The following is a 25216-nucleotide window of genomic DNA, read 5'->3' on the forward strand; positions in this document are numbered from 1 at the left end:
CTTTGGCCTCCACCTCCGTGCAGCAGCATCAAGTGTGTGCTATATATGGAAAAAGGGGAAAGAGAACAGGGGGTCCAGAGACAGGCAAGAGGAGATGATTTATTTGTTGGTACTGGTTTCACTGCTGATACTGCTCAATGTGTGTGTTTTGCATTTTCTTTTATTACTGGTTTTATCGACAGTTTATTACTGGTGTTTTGATGTTCTAATGGCCGCTGGGTTGCCTAACAATGCTTTAATATTGTGTTTTGTAATATAACCTTGTTCACAAGTTAACGGCTTTTATTTTATTTGAACTTTTCTTAAGAAAGTTTTTATTTGTTTATTAAGGAAGTAATAAACTGCATCACATCATATTATGTGTATTTTGAATAATGAAGATAAACATACAGCGAGGAAGTTTTTCTCCAAACATAATTTCGCAGTATATCTGTTTACATCAATCCATAATGAAAATCCACAGTTCTTGCTACACAGTGCACCGCCCTTTACCCCACTTCATAAGCAGTCATGTCATCCATAATTAAAATCCCCCCATTGTGTACAGTGACTACCTCATTTCATGTTAACATTTCTGTACAAACGCATTCATAAACATACTATTCTCCCTCTTCCATTGGGCTATGCAAATCCCTAATGTGAGAGCACAGAGCATCCCTGATTTGTGTTGCCAGGGGGCATCCTGTACAAGCTGTGAAGGTGCACTTTCTGGCTGAGAGTACCTGTTCAGCAATCCATTACTGTCATTCAGGGCCAAAAGGCTCACCTTTGGGGTCTCAAAGATTGTGAAGAGCACAGTAAACCACAATAGTGTGGACAGCATTTATGACACTGAAATACAAATGTGTCTGTATCAGCACCCATGGGATTTCAATCTGCCAAACGCATTCTCAACCAGCATTCTACACCTACTGAGAGTTTAATTAAAATGTCCTCTGCCAGGGCCTCTGAGATCAGGTTACGGTTTCATAAGCCAAGGTCAAAGGAGGTGTGTGTGGGGTAGGTGGGGGTGGGGGGAGCGGGAGGGGTCTCCCAGAATAATAGTGAGGATAATTCCATTTATGACAATGTCATTTGGTGAGAATAGTGTCTTGACCTAACCATGAAGGTAGACGGTTGATCAGCAGAAAATCCTGGCATCTTGAATTTTTTCCGCACAGCCCACATTGGGATCCATAAATCATCTTCTGTAATCCAGGTAATGCTTTACAGTGGAGTAATATCTTTAGCAGTTTATGCACTCATGCTTCTTGAGGAGGGCAAACGAGGGCACATGAGACCCATATATGGTCCCAATGCAATTTAGAAACACCAATCTCTCAAAACAAGCAGTTACTTCAGGGATATTGTTTATGGCCACCTACTTTTGGGTACATTACGTTCCTGATTGCCTCAGAAACCTCCACCACCACTTTACTCTCAGTTAACTTTCCAAGACTAAACTGGTTAACAATGGACATGTAACATTCTTGGGTAGCCATGATGCTGGAGGGTTGAGGCAAACTGCTGGAGCCACTGCTGCTCATCCCAGGTCCTCATGATGATGGATGCCACCAGTCTATGCTTGTAGCCTTGTTCCAAAGGCTCAGGTCTATGAAAGGTGCATCAGTTCAAGAGTCGTGAGCAGCATCAGCCAGTTCAAGTCTGCTATGTCTGTTTTATCATCCTCCTCCTCTGTAAGGTGCCTTTGGGAGGTCAGAAAAACTGCCAATATGTCCACCAATGTCTCATGGATGCTCTATCTGTTTCCTGAAACAAGAGTGAAAGCCCAAGCAAGGCAAGTTCTTCAAACGGTGATTCCTCCTTGTCACTGGCTCTGGCTGCTGAGAGCATGCAGACCCAAAAGACAGTTTGGCAGGGTGTGTTGGCAGGCTGTGACAACATCCTGCAATGTGGGGTTGGCAAGCAAGTTTTCCCACATTGCACCACAAACAAAGGGCTAGATTGGCTACAACTGGAGAGGGCACTAGGAAGCCTGGCTTGACTCGAGTCTGCATAAGGCACTGTAGATGCCTGAGCACTGGTGTGAGACCTCGGTTCAGAAATTCTAAACTTAGGACATTCAAGCCAGGCCTTGCAAACACTGAGCTTGTGGCCTAGAGTTCCAGTGACCCTGGGTTTACACTGCAGTATAGACACATCCTAAGAGGCAGTCAGCCAAACATCAACATGTGTGTGTTGGGACAGCAAAGAAAGGACTTGTTTCCATACCTGTGCATGTATCTATTTGTCTTTTCTGTTATCCCAGATGTCTCCTGTTGAAGATTGATTCCTTCATGAGTTTGAATCAGTTTCAGTTAGTGGTGTGACTATGCTGGTTGCATCATTTCTTCAATGTAGGAAATGTCATGTTCCAAAAATGGGTATAATGGAAATATCACTTCCTTTTGTATGAGTCCTGGGATAGGGTTAAAATGGGAATAATGTGGTAAATAGAGGCTATGCCACTGCACTTCAGATTTTGAATGAGCAGAAGCAGTGGAAATTACTTTCTAAACCAGGCCACCTGTAACTCAGAGTTCTTGAAATTTTATGCTGTGGCTGTTGTGGGAGGGGGAAAAAAACACGTTTGGCCTTCACTGAAGTGTTTACAAAGTATCTGCCATCTGGAACAATTCCAAAAGATAGTCAGTTGGTCTGTCTGTTTTGGAACGTGGAGTGTTTCTTGCTCTTACGAGTTTTCTATTAGTTTATCAGATATGAACTGGATTAGCAGTCTCTGGGATCTGTGATCCATGACAAATGTGGGTGAAACAGCAAACACAAGGTCTTCTGTTTGAGTTTTGACCAAATCCACTTACTGATTGGCAGTCTTTGGGGAGCTTTCGGGTATGAACTATGATTTAGTACCTATATCCCCCTTGGTTACCAAAACCCTTATCAGGAAACATCAGGTCTCTATTTGGTGAAGATTTTCATCATTTCATCAAGATTCTGCCATCATTTTAACATCTGATTGGTAGGCTCTGAGTTCCTGAATTCTCAGATTCTACACTGGTTTCATTGATCTACTAACCTATTAAGTGTCTATATTGATTCTTTTAGAACTGTCAGCAGACTTTGATGCCACTGACAGTGAAAACTGTCTTTTTTGTGGATAGAGATTGGTGGAGTTGAATTTGAATGAGTCCCTTCCTTGAGAACAAGACCTTGAATTAGTTACTGTATGACTCCTTATATAATAAGTAGGACTAGAGGCTTCTATTTTGTCACCACTCCTTCAACAGAGAGATGGTAAAATGGGTTGGACTGTAGAGCCACTCATATGTGATGATATTGCTCTCTGATTCATCTGATCTAAATAATGTGGTTGCTCAACTTTCCTAGTATCAAACACGTGTAGGGGTTGAGATAAAAACACAGATAAAAGTCTAGTGGAAAAAAACACAGGAAATTGTGGAAGTGATAGCTACCAACTCAGGGAACAATCCTGCTCATTGTTTCTGTAGTTTACAACCTAGGGGACCTGTTGGCTCTTCATCTGCTTCTGGTAGTCCAGATTGCAGCATTAGCCAGGAACGTTTATTTACACCAGAACTTATATAGCAGGTTTGAAAGTACTCTTATCTGATATGCAAAGCACAGTCATCCATGCAATTTGTTACCTCAGACCAGTTGTGTGCACTGCACTCTACTATACCTGGGACAACACCTAGAAGACCCCTTAGAAATTTCAGAAAGTGCAGAATATGGCCATCTATTTAATTGTAGGATTTTTTACAAATGGAAATTATTTCACTTGTGCTGTAAAGTCTGCCCTGACTTACAATTAATATCTACTTTCAAGTCAAGTTGTGGTTTTGATACATAAACTGCTTTATAATTTGGAGCCTGGATAACTTAGTGTGGATGTGGTTCACAGTTAATGTTTGCAATCTGACAAGTCCCAGTATTTGTATGCATTGGGGCTTCATCTCTGAAATCACTTCTCCAGATTGAACCTGTTGTCCTTTTTGTCATTTTGCAATGCCTGTTCATTTATTGCTTTATCTGAGGAGGTGAGACAAAGTGTAATAGATTTCAATTGTAATAGAAAGTGTTGTGAATATTAGTCATAATAGGTACCACTAAGTACTTGCTATAATATTAAATATGTGGTAAAAAGGTTTTATCAGCATGAATTTGGTAGGGCTGTATTACTTATTAAATCCATGAATGTGTTATGCAGGGTATCTAAAATGATAGCTAGCAAAATCTTTATGCCAGATCAATATATATTTTATAGATCCCACTTATTTTACAATATTTTAGAGTTTTAAAATATGTATTGGATTTTGTTTTTCATTTCTCTCCTAAAACTTGGCAATGACCATGAGACCAACTGCTCAGGAAATTACCAGGGATAGAAGCAAGTGCCTTATAGCATTGAAGAATCAGTGGTCACTTATTTACAATTATGTAAAGTTTTTCATGCTATCCCTAAAGTGTCCCAAGATATTAAATCTTAAACCTGCCACAGGTTAGAACTGACTATACATATCCCACGCAATGTTCTTTGGGGTATAAACAGGAAAAACAGGAAAAAAAATCTCAAAGGCTCTTTAAAACAAATGTGTCTGAAGCTCATCAGAGGTAAGAACGATCCGAATTCTACATCCCAGAGGTGATAGCTTAGTGGGCCAAAGGGCAGATGCAGCAGTCAAAAGTGTATGGTAAACCCAGCTTTTCACAAGATATCACCATCACGTATATAGAATGCATATATATATATAACTATGAATAAATACATACATACAAGTGTATATACAATCTCTCAGGTTCAGGATTTTCAATAATTGTATTTTGCTTTATTTTAGATATTTATGTGTAAACACTGAAGCTCATTTTTAAAATAGGAATTGGACTAATTTTTGAAGCAAGATCTGAAAGTGGTGATATTATATAAAGCATTCATTCATTGTTTAAATTGTATGTTTCCTTGTTTTGAGATACTGCTATTTAAAGCCTATATCATGCTGATATAATATAGGCTGTGTTTTTCTTTTAAAATTCCAGAATAATGGTTTTGTTAAAGAACTACCTACACATTACCTGTGAATTGATTGTGAACTTGTTATGCACAGAAACATTCTTGTGAATGAAGCTAATCTATATCTAGAGACATTCTGTAAATTTCTAAACAAAAACCAACCGACCAAACTAAAAGAAATTTGACCAAAGCACTGTAAACATTTCTTGGAATGTATCAATTTAGAAAGAAACAATAAATAACAAGAATCTGAAGAATGGAAATCTCATAGAAGTAAATAATAGTCTTTTCAGTGTGGGTGAACAGATTCTGTTTGTTTGGAGATCCAAGATTTAAATGTTGTTTCTGCCAGTAGCATAATCCTTTTAAGAAATAAAAAAACTAAAAATCTTTTAAGTCTTTTTATATTATTACAAAGCACATTTGAAGTGCATTGATAATATTTTGATAATAGGTGAAAATGCATAAAAGCATATGCCTGGTTACTACTTGACTAAATTATTGTAAAGCATGAATTCAATTCCTCATTCCATAAATAATAAAGTAGTTATAAAACTAATGTTGACAGATAGTGCAGATGTATCTTTCCTACTTTCTTTTTATGCTATAGATAAATACTGTAGCAAGAAAATATAGATGTTTGTTGATATGAACATCAGCTTTACAAAGTGAGAGGTAAACACCGGCTTAATTCAGTTAGGTCAGTATTTATTTCAAGAGACAAAGAATTTTGACCATAATAAACATGAAATCAGTATACTGTGTGTATTGTTACATATAGTATCAACATTTGAATCAGAAACATTTTGGAAATCTTTACTTTATGGTGATACTTTCTCGATGTATAATTTTTTTCTTTTAAATTAACATTCAGTACTGATGAAACCAGAAATTTAAAAACACAAGCTATTTATTTCCTCTGATGTATTTATTAAGGTCTGAAGGAATGTCAGCCAGTCAGATTGCCATTCAGAGTTTCTCCGAAGAAAAATATTTTATGCATCAACTACTGCTGAAAGAGAAACATACAGTTATGAAAAATAGTCATAAAATGACCACTAATTCTAAAGATATTCTTCATATATAGACTATGCATGAGATTTTAATGAGTTTTAACTATATAAGAAGTTAAAGACTCCATTATTAAGATCATTCAAGGCAATAGGAAGGTGTGAGATAGAATGCTAAATTTCTTAATGGAAAAAATTAATTTTTACTGCCAATTTGTCAGAAAAAATCTCTAAAGTCAGAGAATGTGTTTTAATTTTGGGGAGGATATCCTGTATTCAGATATAACAAAGAGGTTGAATTCTTGCTTTAAGTGGAAAACTCAACTTATCCTTAACTATAGAGCTGTGACTGGCACCTCCATAATTAACTGTTTGACACTGCTTCAGACTTTTGCATTCATTTCTATTGAGGTAAATAATAGAAACTTGCTGACTCATCACAAGACTGCTTTTTAGCCAGCCATGATTTTCACACTGTATGTAACAATACTTTCGGTTTTTTTGCAAGTTTGCGTTGAACCCGATGAACATTGCATTAGGTCATCGTGTATGACTGAAATTTAAAATATTCATCTGTTTAGCATGGTATAATTTGAATATACTGTACACTTCAAAAATTCTATTCAATTGAGTGGACTCTCTGTTGCCCCCTTTTTCAGATGACGGTTGCTGCTGGTACGAGCATTGAGAATAACATTCAAAGGACCATATCCTGCCCTAATGTATGTTCCACATATCTTGGATTTGTGTGTAATTTCAATGCAAAACCTCATTACATGAATTTGATATTTTGCCTTCCACAAGAATCTCATGTATATCAGGGTCACCACGTATTATACTACAAGTGGAGGTCTCAGCCTATCAAAATGATGAATTACTGTCATTTTTTCCTATATGATTTGACAGCTCAGCTAAATAAAGACTAGGATGATGTATTCACAGCTCCTTCTAAGTTTACCTTGCTTCTCTCCCATCTGAATATTCCTGTCAGATGAAATCAGTAAAATAGCAATAAGCAAAATGAGAAAAGTAAGATGAGGGCACATTTATTCTACTTTACATTGTTCTGTATTAGATTTCAAAAATATCTCATACTAAATTTGGAAGGAAACTTTATTTTCTCTGTATTGTGTGACTTAAAATGAAGGTGAGGGAGGAGTCACTAGTGATGGAAGGATAGAATATATTTTTATTAAAAATAAACTATTGATTCACTTGTAGTATAATAGCTAATTTATCTTTTGCAATAAGCCTGTTCTACAAGTGGGAACTCAGTGGCCCAAAGCCTGTCCTCGGATATGCAGAACATTAGTGGGAATTCAGCACATACTCTAAGGGCAGACTTTGGCTCTGGGTCCTACATTTTGTATTGAATACCTTGTATATTGAGCATTACTTTCTTTTGATAAAGATCACATTTTTTGTGGGGGAGGAGACTATTGATCCTGAAATTCAAGACTACTTATTGCATAAAATGTAATCCAGGTAAGTATGATCAAGTTAGACCATACTGATAATTAAGCTTGAAATGATTATTATTACTATTTTTAATATTGTCAAGATGAAACAGCACGGGGATACTGAACCATTCCCATCTCTCAAAAAACAAACAAACACAAACACAAAACCTAGTTTACTGCAGAAACTTTCCGTTTTTCAAGGAGCATAGAAGTTTCCAGTTTTCTGTAATGGATGAAACTGATTGGTATCCTGCTTCTAGCTATTTGGATGGATCACCAGTATGTATTTCTGGGCATCTATTTCAAGAGCCAGGAAAAACACTGCTTGATTAAGAACTGCTCTCTTGAATTCTAGTTACAGTTTTATCTGATGAGGCTAAAGACCATTTCAGGGTATGAAATATCCATGTAGAGGTTAGTCAGGAGGAATGGGAGAAGATGCCAGGGATATACAAAGCAAGATTGGTTTCCAAATGGGGGATCCTCTCCCCATAACCAACCTGCCTTTAGCTCCTTCAAGACAAGATCAGTCTGCTGATTTAAGAGGTAATCACTTTCACATCATTCAGATGAATTAGAGGACTTGAACCACAGGCTTGGCAGTGTACAATAATGTTTCAAACTCATTCACAAAGACTAGTACTATCACTTTAAAGAAGCATAGGAATGGTAACTTAAATATTAAAAATAATTGATAAAGAGGTCTTTAAAACTTAGGAGCACTTAAAGTATACTTCTTCCAGAAAGAAGTCAAAGATACAGGCCATCCTACAGCAACCTTCTACTGTTTGGGTGAAATCCTCCACTAATGAAAGCAATGGGAGTTCTTTTATTGTCTTCAATGGGTTTAGAATCCTCAAGAAAGGATGAGAGGCCTCAATGATAAGCCAAAATCACAAATTCACCCCACTCCTCATTTTCTGTCTTCTCTGGCAGCAAATTTTTCTCCTCCAAAAAGAAACAAAAAGGAAGTTTATGAATCCTCAGAAGACATTGAGGTTCAAACATAAGAATTGTATATAACCAAATATTTAAGGAATTGGAATATTCTCATAACTCAGTGAATAAGAAGAATTGTAGTACTATTTCCCAAAGGTGAAATAGAGGACAAAGTATTTCTTATTACAATAACACTAATGAATCTTACAACAGTGTTGGGAGACTCTGGGCTTTAATAATCGCTTCTGAAGTCTCTTCACAAGTTAGAAAGAATTCCCAAGTCTAGTCTTTAAGAAAGAGAGTAGTGCCCATTGTGGATTCCACCTTTACTGTAAACACTATAAAAAAGTCTTTCATATTGAAAGTTAATGTTTAGAACACAGATCCCATGGATAGAAAATAATCACACAGGCACTCTCACAAGGTATAAAACTTCCAGCTTAAGTTCTTAATGTGATGATTCACTTATGCCTTACTTCTGGACTCATTGTAAAGTGGCTTTAAGATCTAATTTTAGATTCTGACTATAGAAAGAAGTACAGTAAATCCAAAATTCCTGTAGACTTAATTGCTCTGGCTGCTGACTTTCACTTTTTCCTGCTGATGCAACTACATATGCTCTTTATGGTCCTATTTAGAATGTCACTTTAATGAGTAGGTGGAAATGCCCTGTGGTTCAAATTCTGGTCAGGTGATTTTGCTTGTAACTTAAAGTAAATGGCTCTTCTCTTCAAGGTACCATAAGCTTTTTAAAGATATGGATGCTACCATAAAAGGGATTAATGCAAAGACAGTTGTTCTCTTTGACAGATACCTCAAAATAAGGAAGAAATACCTAATGAAGGAACCCCATATAGGTTCTGTGGTATGACAAGATATACAAATCAAGTCTATTCCAGCATTTCTCCTGCTTGATAGAACCAAGGCAGAGTAACTTCCACACAAGTCTAGAGAAAATTGTTTTTATTTCTAATGGTCTTTTCCCACTAAAACTACCTTTAGGGATTTGACACTCTTCCTGTGTCACAGAATAGGAATAAATCAGCGAAGACAAAATTATTATATTTACACCTCTACCCCTATAGAACGCGACCCGATATAACATGAATTTGGATATAACATGGTAAAGTAGCGCTCGGGGGGGGGCGGGTCTGCGCACTCCAGTGGATCAAAGCAAGTTCGATATAACGCAGTTTCACCTATAACGTGGTAAGATTTTTTTGGCTCCCGAGGACAGCGTTATATCGGGGTAGAGGTGTATTATCTCAAATAGTTACTACTTAAAATGTTCGCAAAAAGAAAAGGAGTACTTGTGGCACCTTAGAGACTAACAAATTTATTAGAGCATAAGCTTTCTTGAGCTACAGCTCACTTCATCGGATGCATTTGGTGGAAAAAACAGAGGGGAGATTTATATACACACAGACAGAGAACATGAAACAATGGGTTTATCATACACACTGTAAGGAGAGTCATCACTTAAGATGAGCCATCACCAGCAGCAGTGGGGGGGGGAAGGAGGAAAACCTTTCATGGTGACAAGCAAGGTGGGCTAATTCCAGCAGTTAACAAGAATATCTGAGGAACAGTGGGGGGTGGGGTGGGGGGGAGAAATAACATGGGGAAATAGTTTTACTTTGTGTAATGACTCATCCATTCCCAGTCTCTATTCAAGCCTAAGTTAATTGTATCCAGTTTGCAAATTAATTCCAATTCAGCAGTCTCTCATTGGAGTCTGTTTTTGAAGCTTTTTTGTTGAAGGATAGCCACTCTTAGGTCTGTAATCGAGTGACCAGAGAGATTGAAGTGTTCTCCAACTGGTTTTTGAATGTTATAATTCTTGACGTCTGATTTGTGTCCATTCATTCATTTCCACCAAATGCATCCGATGAAGTGAGCTGTAGCTCACGAAAGCTTATGCTCTAATAAATTTGTTAGTCTCTAAGGTGCCACAAGTACTCCTTTTCTTTTTGCGAATACAGACTAACATGGCTGCTACTATGAAACCTGTACTTAGAATGTTGGAAGATTGCTTCTATCTAGACTTAGCAAAATAATATCTCATATCTCAAAAATTGGTAAACATATAATAAATCGTTTAGCGCTTGATCCTGCAAACACTTATATATTTGAGCAATGTCATGCACATACATTTGAGCAACTTCATTCACATGAACAGTCATGCTGAACTCCATGGGACTTCTCACATGAGGAAAGTTACTGGGGACAAAGGACCAGATACACAGTCATGTCAAGAAATATATTCTATATTTCATAATTTACTGGAAATCAGGATGGGGTTTTGACCAGTTATTGACTTCAGATAGCTAAAAATTCCTAGAATACAAAATAATCTCACTTCCATTGACAATTAAGATGCATATCTGCTTATACTATACCTACTGTCTAGCTGAAAGCCTTCAATACTTCACTATGTTTGTTGTAGGAAATTGACATGGTCGTGATTCACATTACCTTCTGTTCAAGAAGTGAATCTAGTAGTCTCCACTTCATCAAATATAGGTGTTTTAGTGAATTTAGAACTCCCTAACTCCCTCCCTGTAGCTCTGCGATTAGGCACTTAATTTAACACAAAAAGATATCCCTTGTTTCCTAGTCAATAAAGGATAAACTGATCTTTATAATCTGATCTTTCGAAAACTAACATAAAACTTCATCAGATGATGATCTTCACCTAAATTATGATATCATGCCTATGAACAAAACTGCACACTCGTCCTCTGATATGTATAAGGGCTCAATAGCCTTAGCATCTGGAATTTCTTGGTCCATAAGAAAGATTAAACATCATGCTAACCAATTCCTGCCATGATGCCTGGTCGCTAAGAACTTGATAAAACTGATATCATCCAAAACTGTCCACATCCACCTAATAATGGCTTTGAGAAATGCATTATCAACATCTGTCCACTATGAAGAGCAGCCATTTACTACAATTGTTTTTGTCCCAGGAAAGAGTCAGTTTTTAATTTGCCTTTTATCTTTAGTTTTTTCTTTAATGTTCTTTAATATTAATATTTATAACAGACCTCATTTTAAATTTTATTTTTAGAAATCCTAATTAATTATCATTTATTAGTTGGTTTGTCTTTATCTAGTATTCTATTAATTTTTCAAAAACCATCTAGCAGGTTAATGAGGCATGACATTCTCTAAAAGACAACCTGTGTTGATTTTTGCTTTCTGGTTATGTTTATCTAAGCTCTGTGTTAGTCTACCTTTAATTACACATTTGATCAGTTTCCTCAGACTGAGTTGAGGTTCACTGGTCTGAAATTCTTCTGATCACTGTGCGTTCCTTTTCTGGAGATTTGCACTGTGTGAATAATTTTCCAGTCAGGAACAGGTTTTGTTTTTGTTTTTTTCCTCCTTGTTAGTATCTCTGCTATTTTACTTCCTTGAGAACTCATGGATGAATTTCATCCAGTTCTGATGATTTACTGCACTAAAGATTTTCAAAATTCTTCATAAATTCTTCCAGGGAAGCTTCAGATTTTAGAACTTATATTTAACAAAAAGTCCTGGCATTTCCAAAACAAGCCCACAGATACACAGATACAAAATAATATTAACCAACACTTAAATGTCCCTCAAGTTTAAAAGGTCTAGAACAAGGAGGAGGTTTTAACGCTGGCACAAATCTCCCCAAAGAAAGATTAGACCTTTTGTTTTGGAAGGACCTCTTTTGTGATAAGTAATACTCCTTGGGTCAAGGTAATGTACCAATAATGGGGATTACAAAAGCAGATCCAGCCCCAATTTTGAGTACTTTTTGCAGCTCAATCCAAGCCAAAAACTTTGCACATCTCTGTCCCATCCACAGAAGGTTACATAATAGTTGGTACTTACTTTCTATCAATACCAATCTGAGGTGAATATAAGCTAGAGAAGTGGAAAGTCTGCAATGCATGCTGTCAACACATGAACCATCCCATCTCCTGATAATTACGAAATGTGTAACACTTCAGTGTTGTTCAAAAACAGTGCTTAAAGCTTGTTTATGAGCTATGCACCACTACTGCCTTTCATATGATGATAGGTTGTTTTTCTCCTTAGGTTCGAAGAAATTTTCAGTGCCAACAATTTTTATACAGGTGTATATACAAAAAAGAAAAAGTATCCAAGCCACACATTTTATATTGTATTTAACTCCAAACCCCAAACCAGCATACACTGTGAAATATTTAGAATTCCAAATTAAATATTAATGATTGGTTTAAGATTGCTGACTCTAAGTTTAATTATCTGGTACCTTTTCATATAGTGACAGGATTACATTATTCTGAAATTCTCTCTAGTTTCTTCTAAATGCTGTGGGAAGCACAGGTTTACACGTTTGATCCCAGGAGAATTGAAAACTGTGCATGAGTGCTTTAAAATTTTTATTTGCTCTATCGTGATCCATCTTCCTCAATAGGATACCCTCCAAAACTTGAAATTTCAAGTAGTTAAGAATACATTAGTTCAACATTTTAATTACTTTAAATTAATTAAATATATTTCTCCAGGGCTTATATTCGTGGTAAGATAGAGCCATAGTATACTTTAGTTTACTCTTCTGACCCCTAACCTGATATTTAAAAATATTAAAGGGCGATTAAAATATGTGGCTAGGATAGGTTGAGTATTATCAAACTACACAAAAACACTTTTACACACTAAACTGAATACAGTAGACAGTACATGTGATGTATTAAGTTTTACTAATGTAAAAATGTAAATAGAGCTCTTTTTGACCTTCAACACTACCTGAGTATTATATTGCTATTAGTAACAAATGTAAGAGGATATTTTAAATATAAAAGGTAATAGTACATTGACCTAAATGACAGCAACACATGCACAACTTAACATAAAACCGAAAATCATAAAGGAACGTTGCCGTCTATTCTCACTTCAAGTGCTCAGAAATGATGTTTAATATGTGAAAATGTGAAGTTACCAACATTACATGCACAAAAGGTAAAATCTAGTTTGTATGCAATTGGTCTTTGAAGTACGCATCTTCACCGTCTTCCACTACAGACCCCAATTTACCTTTTGTCTCACACAGAGTTACTGTTCTCTTTTTCATTATTGTAAATAATTTACATCAGAGAAGTTGAATTAATAAATTAATATTATAAATAATAAAATGCTATTTATAACTTGTACACTCCCCCTCAATCAGTGTTGAACATCTACCCAAGTAGGATAAGTGTTGTTATGCTGCCTTTCATATGAAAGGTAAAACCAAGGCCTCGTTCATTTATTTTTGCAAGAATAATGTACTAGCCTGTCTGTTTGGCTAAAGCCCAACTGAGTAATTACATTTTGCCTACCTAAAATTCTTTTCTAGTTTCATTTGCGTACAGCATTCTTTCCACCCTGAATTGCTGGGAAGAGTTGCTGTACACAGTTCAAAAGTTGTTGTTTTCTGACCCACAGGAGGATGAATTTCTGTGATGGATGAAGTGATCTCTGTGTGCATATAGATATATATATATATATACTTTGTATAGTTGCCAAGAGTTTTGGCATGCTTGGATAAACGTACACATTTTAAATTAATACTGGTAAATATACAATGCATTGAGACTGAAAACTCTGTTCTACTTTCCAAACTATCATCTATAGTTGTTCAGCTGCTAGGATAGCAGTGTGATCTAGTAGTCAGAACGGGCTGAGAGTCAGTGATCTAGGTCCTATTTCAGACTCTGTCATTAATCTGCTGTGTGACTTTGAGTGTTTGCAAACAGGGATATTAACACTCATTTTATAGCTCTTTGATATTCTCAAATAAAGATTGCTATATAGATACAAAGTATTAATTTTTGGTGTCTTCCTGTAAAAAAGCAACTTCTTTTTTAAATCACAATAGTCATAAACTATTATATAAATTGCAGATTTGTTTATGGTGAAATGGGTGACAAGTATTCCAAACAATATTAATAATTGCCATATTTCTTTGCTTCGTGGGAATTTTGATAACTCATTCCTGTTCATTGTTATTTTTTTCAAATACAAACCCCTTCTTATTTTCTTCAAAATATATTTTATAAGAACAGCATCTTGAAATGAAATTATGAAAACTATCAAGAATAATGGATAACAGATTATCCACATTTGATTTACCTAGAGGGATTTCCTCAGCAATATATTGTAAACCTCACATTTTATAACAACAGAGCTGGAAATACAGGTTCACAAACCAGCATAATAGGTCAGTTCTTCATCCTTCTCAGGAAGATACATTTAGTAGTAAGCAGTGAAGTCCATCTTATTCCTTTGAACATACAGTCCATATAACAATTCTGTAATAAAGTAGCAAATTGCTTATATGTTCTTGACCAAAACTTCCCTTGTGTCCTTTAAAACACTTAGCTGCCACTTTCTGGCCCATAGGTAATCTTAATTGTACTGTATGGTGTTTGTGAAACTCTTTGGGATCCTTTAGGCCAAATCCTGCAACTCCCACTGACTTTTGTGAGATTGCTCATGTGAATAAAGTGAGCAGGACTTGAGCCAAAATGTATTTACATTTATTTTTGAAGTATTCTGAAGCGCTTGGAGTTCTAACTTTTGTTAGGAAATAAATGAGGGTGTATGTGATAGAGTGATGGTGAACTATGACTTAAACAAATAAAATAACATCTGATGGGCTCATTCTAACTGACATTAAGAAAGCTGTCTGAAGGTAAAGGAACTGGAAAAAATAATGTACTAAAAGCTGCTTTGTTATTCATGGCAGTTTGGCCTGTCACTACTCTCTTTAGTGGGCTTTTCAACTGCATTTCAGCAAAATATTTTGTCTTGGTTCAGAGGACAAAGTACTTCTATATTTTTCTATGGGTAGGGATATGTAATTGTATGAAGGTCATTGCTCACACTTGTTTAAAACCTCTGCAAGGTCAGCACAGTACATATTGTTAACAAATGTACACAATTCTCTTTATCCCAGCTTAGTTGTATTCCTTTTTTGGGAGGGGGGGGGGTTCAGCTCATTTGGCACAGACTTCAGTTAAATGACTTCAAAATATCACAGTTGCATTGAAAGGAAAGTCACTCATTGTGTAAAAATAAGTGTGACTATGTAAACAACATTAACCAGAAAATGATAAAAAGGATGCAGAGAATGTGACGGAGTTTCTGTTACTTATAATTTTGTAGAAAATTTTGAAGTTAGACTACTTGTGAGGCGTTCTGTAATGAGCTATCTAACATTCCTCTGAATATTGGGGAATTCATGTTTTTTGCCATTTTAGCTACAAAAAGTAGTTGTTTCTATTTCTCTGCAACAAAATAAATGCTGTTTTAAAATGTATTTCCAGACAGTATTGAATAATTTGATCTATACTGAGAGTAGGATTGCAGGTTGTCTGGGCAAGTGAGAAGAAAGAATTTGATATGGGGCAGCGGGCAGCCATTTTGTGCCAAGAATGGAAGATGTTTCCTAACCTATAGCCCTGGGTCCTTGTTTTGGGAACATGTGTATATTTTGCTGCAAAAATAATATATTATTAGCCTTGAAGTTTTGTCAGATAGGTGAACAGGTTAAAGGCTTTCTCCCAGTGTTCAGACTAAGATTGCAGCTGAAGGCTTAATTGTCTGGTACAGATGAGTCTTGAATGTGATTGGTCTGGTTTCTCAAGCATTTCTGGGATATATGATTTATACCTTAGGCCTTTTTTGGTCTGTTTGTAAAGGGCATATTTAAATAAGTAAACTCATCTTCAGTTTCTTTCACAGAAGTACAATAAACCTATAAGCATTATTATGCCATGTTCTGTTTAACAAACTAAAAGGGAATTTTTTTTAATTAAAACTCCAATTATGTCCTCTTGCTAAGGAGAACATGTCCATTATTGGACCCAGTTTTGCTATTTGCTGAGAGGCCTCAGCTTCCATTTAGGCCATGATCCAGCATAGCACTTAAGTCTGTCCCTAAGATTGGGAGGTACAGGGAGGTTTTGTTCTGCAGTTCAGGCTGCATATCAAATAATTGAAGGCAAATGTTACTATGTAACACAAATGGAAAAAAAAGATTTAGTCTTTTGTGTATCCCATAGGTCACTTCATGACATTCTTGAGATTATTTTCATAAGTAATTTGTGATTTAACGTTTCCCTTTACAGTTTATTCACGTATTTTGTAATTTATTTGGGAATTTTAGTTCCCAAACATGTTGTTTCATTAAGAGTAGTCTGTTTGTAAAATGCATGTGAATTTTTAACAGACAATAAAGTAAATATATTTTGCGGTCAATCTTCAGTTTTGGCCTAACTCTGCTCTAGGCAGGACCTGCGACCGGTGTGGCAAAGATGGCTATAATCTCCTTTATTCCTCACCTCCTGGTCCTGGGGCAGGTGAAGGCTACTTTAGCCCTGGTACAATTTAGGGCAGCCTCAGAGTTTCTGGAAGTTATGCGCATCTGCAATGGCTCTAAAGGGTACAAAAGTCCTTTGGCAACACCATTCCCCCCAACATGATCTCTGTACTGGGTGTTGTGAGGCAGGTGACATAGAGACAATTACACTAGCTCTATGCAACTAGTGGATTTAGCTAAGCTAGAGGCTAAGCAGACCACTTAAGTCTGTTTAGAGTTTGGTTTCCACTGTCAGAGCAGCACAAAGCAGAATTAACAAGGGACAGATTCTGGTCTTATTTTTGTAATTATGTATTTATTGAAAAAATATCATTATAATAGCCAATTTGTCCTAGTGAAACTTTTTTTATCCTAATAAAAATTAATCAATAATACACACAAAGTATGTGTGTGAGAGATTGTGTATGTATATGATATATTTCTCTCACACACAAAATGTAAATCTGCAAGAAGATTTCAAATGGGAATACATTCTCAAGGCAGAGAACCATTTTTGTCATCTGTACAGTAAACTTCATCAAAAATAAGAGTGCTACATTTCCTTTAGTAAATTACCAAGTCCAATATATAAAAAAAATCATTTTGTGTGGTGATGAATCATGTGATAGTAGCTGGGGAATCTTTGAACTAGCAATGGCATCTCATCAAGGCTCTCAGAAAGTAATAGTTCTTTTAACTAGAATGACCTAAATAATACCATTTTTTGAGACCAGGTATTGAAGACCAACAGGGAAGTGTATAAACTATAGAAAATCCTTATAAATATGATTGAACTACAAAAGATTGCTCTTTTGTTCTGGCAGCTATCTTTTTATATTTAGTAGTTTTAGTGGAAAGTAGATATTAGGATGCATCTGTGAGTTTTGTTGTACAATTAGTTGTATCGATGTGTGAGTATTTGTGGAAGAGAAACATGAAGAGAAGTCTTGAGAATCCTTGAACTCCCAATACATACAGAATATAAAGAGCACACAATGAGCAAATGGAATAACATTGGACCCCTTTGTATGTTTGTTTTCTATTAAAATCTAAATCAATATTTCCAAAATGTAGAAGAACAGAAAATTACTAATTTGTCTACACACAAAAACTAGTTCACTGCAGACTATTTAGTTTGATAGGTTTAAAAAAACCCTATTATTTTTTGAAAATAAAGATTTTCTTTTAAAAGATTGCTCCAACACTTAAACTGACGTCTGGCATATAAGTGGACTTGTTGATCACATTGTAATGAAAACGTGTTTAACTACTGACAAGGGCCATTACTGAATTTATGATAGACATAATATATTATGCAGAAGAACACTTGTAAGCACAGTTCCTTTCCCAACTTTCTAGCAAACCCGCACTGTCTTCTTTGGGTTGTATACAGATATTTTAAATCAGATAATATAAAATTCATCTAGTTCTCTGTGCTGATAAATTGCAGTATTGAAATCAATTTGAACAGTAACTCATGATTTGGTATCCTGCATCTACCAGTTGTATTACTAAACAGTTCAAAAGGAATGAAAGTTCAGAGTGAAAATCATATCTGATATTGTTACATGCCAACAGTCATTGTATAGTAGGGTTAGTTCTGTTATTATTACAAATTATTCGAAGTTTATTCCAGGCAACTTCTAAGAGGTATCAACTCAAAAAGCAGTGTGCTAACAAAGAATCATAATCTTGACTTGTAAGAATGTTTTTAGCCATTTAGATGAAGATAAGGATAGTCAAGCTATTACCATGTTTCATTCTGCATATGAAACATTAATTGTACTAATGAGTAAATAGAGTAGTCTGAATTAAAAATAACTTAAAGGTATACGACACAACCTCTATTTGGACCGAAAGGAAGAAAAGCTTACTTTGTTCTTAAAAAACAGCATCAACCATGGTCCTCTATGGCTCCAACCTTTAACTGAACTCTTTGGGCCTTTTGCCTGAGTAAAGATTCCAAAATTTGCATATATGTTAATTTTTCTGTGGTCTGTACTTGATACTCAGAAAGAGAAAGGACCAAATTCTGCCCCAACTTACCCTCTATGAAACCCAACTGAAGTCCAATACAAAAGCCACTCAAACATTTGGCACCCTGTCTACATGCACAAATGGCCCTCTGTAGATTATATCCTGACAGACATCACAAATCTCAGTGGACTACTTTTCATGTGAAAGCAAATGCATCTTTTGTGTCATATGTGCTTTATTATAGACATGTTCTCAGCGGCATTCTCTCATTTAGGTATTGTAGTGTGTCCATAAATCTTGTTTCAGGAGTATTAGTGTTATCTACATTTTACCATCTCAGCCTTATACCATCTTTCTGCGTCATTGGTGATGTCCAGTAGTTTAAACTAAATGCGTACTTCATTAGACCCTTTTAAAAACATGTTTGGGGCCACAAGTTTAGGGCTAGATTTTGCCATTTATTTTCATGTTGATCAAGCTCCCTCTGCTGGACACCCACCAGGCTGATGAGTTTGAGTCCTGCAGGCTCAACCCATGTGCTCTTAAGCTTCCCTTGGTTTGAGGTAGGCTCCAACATTGTTTTTTTTCTTGGCCTTTCTAGCACACTTCCTGGACACAGGATCTCTATTTGTTACTGCTTTACGCAAATAGTACCAATGCTGAGGCCATCAGTCTTTCCAAAATCTTAAGCACACCCTCTCCTACAGCTCTGAACCTCCTTTGTAAAACTTTCCAAACACAGTTTCTCTTTACTTTAGACAATACAAAAGGTATACAGATCCAGACAAAAGTAATAATTTCCTGCACTCTTTTTCCAGCCTCCATTTCCTCACCACTCTGGAACATTCTCTGGGCTTAGGTCAGAGTCTTCTGGGATGTACAGGATATTTCTCCTGCACTCGTTGCTTCTTTTCTGAATTATAAAATTTTTCCTTGTCTACCCGGTCAACTGCCTTTGACTTTGGCTGGCATTTTTCCTGCATTGCCCAGACCAGTCTGGTAATGCTCATAACAAAGCCCACAAACCTGGTCCTACATTAACTCCAAAGGGATGTGGAGTTTAGAATGGAGTCCCAGAGCAGGGGAAAGGTCTGATAAGCCCTCCAGGTGTATGGGAGCCAAAGACTTAAGCTGCATGCTTCTGTCCAACCAATCAGCCACAGAACCCCCTTCCTAAGGCCCGTGAAGAGAGTGAGTGTCTAAGAGGAGGGAAAGGTGGGTGCATTCCTTAAGGGAACCAATGATTTTCTTTTTTTTGCTGACAAAACTGTCTCACCTCTGAGGCTCTGAGAGGCATTTTTCTCCCAGACTTCTCCTACTCCTCGAAGTCCCCACATTATAGGGCCCTCATTCTTTCATGGCATGGCTTATTGTCTCTCTCTCTCTCTTGAGTCCCTCATAGGTCACTAGAGAGAGAAAGAGGAAACTCCCTCTTCTGGGGAACTGTGTGTGCCTTCACAGTATTTTGTGTCCATGCTGGACAGGGACAATTAAATTTGTTCCCCAAAAGAACAATGGACAGTTTTGTTGTTATATCACAAGGCCACTAGCACAGAGTTGTATATGGTATTCATAAGCATTTGATTTAATTTTTTAATCAGTAAAACTCTGGTCAATTGGTATATACTTAACATGATGAAAAATATGCAATTTTTTAAAAAAGTAATGATATGCCATCCATTATAATACATTATGATAACCAGCAACCCGATCCTTACTAATTCTTTATCCCATTCAGAAATCTGCTTTGCCATTCTTTACTCATCCAGAAATTGTACGTGTAAAATTCTAATTTTATCTGGAATGATATATCTTGTGATTTTATTTAAAACAAACAAGCAATAATATTGTAATTTTTTAAATATCTGTCATATTATTCAGAAGAAAAAATAGCTTAAATGGATTTAGAAAATCATTTTTGATTAAGCAGCAATAATGTACTGTGATTTGATTAGCATTACTGAGTAGATATTAATGTATTTTTAACCTTTGTAATGTTTGATATATTCTTAACTTTTACACTCACTGGGATCAGGATTTCACCTATAGAAGTCTGTGGTATAACTCCTCTTGGCTTCATAAATGTGAAGATTTAGCCCATTCAGCATAATGCAGCTTTGTTTATTGATACTCTTTCTTGGTTAAAGGCTTTTTGTTTGTTTGTTTATATATATATAGGTATGTGTGTGAATATGCTGATATTTCAGTTAAATATAAATACTTGATTACACAACTTGAATTTTTATTTTGATTTAAATCTTTAATTTGTAACTTGATCAGTACATTAAATTGCAGGTTTACTGCACTTTTACAAATTATACCATTATTTCTGAGTTGATTACATTTCCAGCACTGACTGGAAAATCTGGGGCAATATTTACATGGTTCTCCAAAAATCCCCTCTCAAACTTTTTCATATAGGAGGGAGCCCCATATGAGTGCAGGGGTATTACATTTAGCACATTCCATTGCAGAATTGGGGCCAAAGTGTATAAAAATTGCAGACAAAGGCTCACTTACACAATTACACAAAGGCTCACTTCCTGGGAAGGGGAAATGATGCCAATGGTACAAGAAGAGTTTGATCAGAAACTATAGGAGCGAGCAGGAGAATAAACAGATAAAGTTTTGCAAATAAGAAAATTAATTGAGGGATGTTTAAAATTCTAATTAAAAGAGATAATTGTTACTTATTTAAAATAATTTAAGGTAATTACTTTGTAATTAATCAATAGCTGTTACTTCCTCATAAAATAGCACAAATACTATTCTCTACAGTAACTCCTCACTTAATGTTGTAGTTATGTTCTTGAAAAATGCAACTTTAAGTGAAACGATGTTAAGCAAATCCAAGTTCCCATAAGAATTAATGTAGATGTTGGGGGGTAGGTTCCAGGGAAATTTTTTTGCCATACAAAAGACATTATATACATATACAGTATAAGTTTTTTAAACAATTTTAAACAAACAGTGTAATACTGTACTCAGCAATGATGATTGTGAAGCTTGGTTGAGGTGGTGGAGTCAGAGGGTGGATCATCCGGCTGCTCCTCTTGCTGTTCTTTCCAAAGTGCCAGGGGATGCTCAAACTCCGATGCTGCCCCAGGCCTTCTCCCACTCTACCCCTTCCCCCAAGGCCTCATCCCGCCTCTTTCTGCCCCCGTTGCACCTCTGCCCTGCCTCTTCCTGCCTCCAGTTCACTGCCTCTCGCCCTGCACACCACGTCCTCACTCCATCCCCACCCCCCACCAGCCTCCTGAATGCCACAAAACCGCTGATTGCTTCAGGCGGGAGGTGCAGGGAGGGAGGGGGGCTGATCCATGGGGCGGCTTGTGGGCAGGAGGTGCTAGGGGGTAGTGGATTTCAGTCCACAAATTTAATTAATGCATTTTTTTTTTAACGAGCTCCTTGGGGCACATTTTGTAGCTGATGGGGGTTGCTGGCCCACCCTGGTTACAAGCCCCCACATCCAAACAACATCATAAGCAAACATTATATAACTTTAAATAAGTATTTTCTGTAATAGATCAGCGATGTAACAACGAAACAATGTTAACCGGGACGACGTTAAGTGAGGAGTTACCGTACTTTTGTTGTTAAACTTATCACATACACAAAAATAAATATCCTATTTCTAAAGAGAAACTAGGACAATTTGGGGCCTCATTTTGCAATGTAATCTGCTAAGTGGACCCCTGCAGAGCCCCATTGTAGGGAGGCTCATTAAATTGTACTATCAGGGCCTTAGTTTGGAAAGAGTAAGAGAAAGAAAATTCCCAAGAAATGGAGCACAACAGTGATGAAGTGAGCTGTAGCTCACAAAAGCTTATGCTCAAATAAATTTGTTAGTCTCTAAGGTGCCACAAGTACTCCTTTTTCATTAGCTCAAGTGGCAGAGGTGTGCGCAGTGGATCTAAAGGTTTCAACTCTGCAGACAAACCAAGTGGGAGCCAATATTATGCAACAAGATGGAATTTCTGTTTTTTCTGCTTACTTTTTTAGGGACTTATGTGCAAAAATATATTAAAAGAACATGATTAAGGTTGCAAAGTCAAGCACTCAAGTTAGAAGATGCCAGAATTAAGGTTGCCAGTGCAATCTTAATTCAATGTGCATTATGATACAGTCGGTCATTCCATTTTTCCACAAGACTTATGCATCATTCTAAATGAGTCCTTTGGACAAAATAGTATGTGGTCATGTAATTAAAGGCTGTACCATAATGCATATGCACAAGGAAGCTAAATTAAGGTTGCACAGCCAACCTTAATTCTGGCATTTCCTAACTTGAGTGCTTGACTTTGCAACATTAATAATATTCTTTTAACATAGTTTTATATATATGTGAATGTATACATATGTGTGTGTGCATATACATATTGAAATTAGAGTACTGGGATGTAAGATTAAGCTTTAACAACCAATAGTTTAGGTTTGCTGAATTACCCATAATTGTGCCACACCAAAAAAAAAAAAACCAACAATAATAGAAGGGATGATTCTAGATGTCATTATTTCTTCAGTATATGATGAAAGCTTTTTTTTTCAAATTAAATTAAGCAGAATAATTTGAAAGCATATTAGTGTTGCAAGGGAAATGTTAGAGAAAATGCATGTGCAAAAGATTGTTTTAATTTCCTTAATTTCCTTTTCAAGAACGTTTTTGGCATGCAAATACATAATGCTTTATAAAACAGTGATCACATTCAGTCCAAGGACAGGAGTTAAACTCAATTTTTGTTTCCCAAAGGAAATTCATCCTTTCAAATATAGACTCTATACTGCAAGAATACTGTATTGTATATCTCCTATGTAAACAATATTAGTTTTAAACTGATCTGATTATCTGTTTTGATGGCCCCCTTCTGTTAATAAAAATACTGTACTGCCAGTCTTGATAATACATTGTGAAGTAGTTTACACTTAAAACCAGAGAATTGCAGACACTGAACTTGAAGGGGGAAAGAACCATGAGTCAAAGACAAGATGAGGGCAAATATTGCGGGAACTAAGGCTTTGACTTTTGTTGTGTTTTGGTTTTTTTAATGGGATCTGTGTGCCGACAAGCAAATAAAGCAACCTAAGAATAAAGCAGAAGACAAAATCTAAGGACTAGTGGAGTCCCTGATGGAAAAGATTTCATTAAACTAGTGCGATTTGTACAAGGAAAAACTCTTGCCCTACCTGGGTTTCAAGTCAACAAAGATCTTGCATGTGGGAGAATGCTACTGGATTCCATCAAAACATAATAAAGGATGTATTGCTAATGAAGCATGGGGTGTCTACTTTTACTGATACATGGGATGTGGAGAGAATTCTTGTGACAGCCCAGAAATAGAAAAGATTGTTACTGATGAATGTGTTTTTGTTTCTTCTGTTTCTGCCTACCCTCTGAGTAGTGAATGATGATTACACATAGCTGTTCTGGGTAGTGTGACCTCTGTTCAAAAACTCCTGGGAAAGATTACTGAGAGGAAAAAAGGAAAACTAGATGCAAACTCTGAAAATGAACCATCTATGAAAGACAAAGCTGACTAATGTGCTCCTTCTTCTTAATTCTTGATTTATGATCTATTTAGTAATTGCCCATATAAGTATTTAATCTTTCTGTGAAACACACATTGCTCTCTATGATCATGCCATCCATGTCACAAATGGTGGGCAGTTTTTATCACCCTGACTTCCTGATTTTTATGTATACTACCATTTTTTACTGTTCTGGTAAACGACATTTTGGTTTTGATCCAGCAAAACATTTAAGTATGTGTTCAGTTTTAAGCACATGCTGAATACCTCAATACAGGAAAGCATCCTTATTTAAAAAGACACTTATGGATGCTCCCAATTTTATGTAGCTAAAGAACTCTTCTGGACTAGAGGGTTCCATTCTGAATTTATATTTTGAAAGTAATATAACATTAATTTAGAAAAATGAATAGCAAGAGCTTATAGGGGGTTGTATGTAAAGATTAAAAAATTGGATTTTACTTGAAGTTTAAAATAAAACATTTCCCTTTTTTTGATGATATACCATTACTGATGCACGCACAAACATTTTCTGTCTTTCTGATTGACTTTATTGCCATTCTGATTTGGTCATCCTATTCCTGGGTCCTCAGAAACTCAAAACATAGTATGAGACCGAAAGGTCTTGGTAATTTTTTCAAACATAAATTCAAAGAATTTTCGAAAATGTAGATTTGCCTTTAAAATGTGTTTGATCGTTTTTCAGCACATGTAACAGTCAGTCTGTCTGTGACAAATATTTTCTCAAATGGTTTAGAAACCAATAATACAATATTTTATATAGAATCACAACTTTCATCTGAAATATTTCATCACAAAACATTTTATACCAGGAATGGGCAACAGGCAGCCTGGGAGCTGCATCCATCCTGCCAGATCATTTTATTTGACCTGCCCACAGGCAGGGTCACAGCTACAGAATTTTTTTAAAAAAGGAAAAGATTTAGCCACAGAATTGAGAGGTGCAGAA

At 36.2% G+C, this 25216-nt stretch overlaps 1 protein-coding gene across 1 annotated transcript in view; it reads left to right on the forward strand.

The window, feature by feature from the left end:
* Positions 1-25216, forward strand: part of PPFIA2 (PTPRF interacting protein alpha 2) — a 617899-nt gene that overhangs the window by 279786 nt on the left and 312897 nt on the right. Inside the window, 1 exon segment of the mRNA XM_043492739.1 lies at positions 6639-6701. Coding sequence (XP_043348674.1) covers positions 6639-6701 — 63 coding nt within the window.

This window comes from Dermochelys coriacea, chromosome 1, assembly GCF_009764565.3.
Source record: "Dermochelys coriacea isolate rDerCor1 chromosome 1, rDerCor1.pri.v4, whole genome shotgun sequence".
Lineage (NCBI taxonomy): Eukaryota > Metazoa > Chordata > Testudines > Dermochelyidae > Dermochelys > Dermochelys coriacea.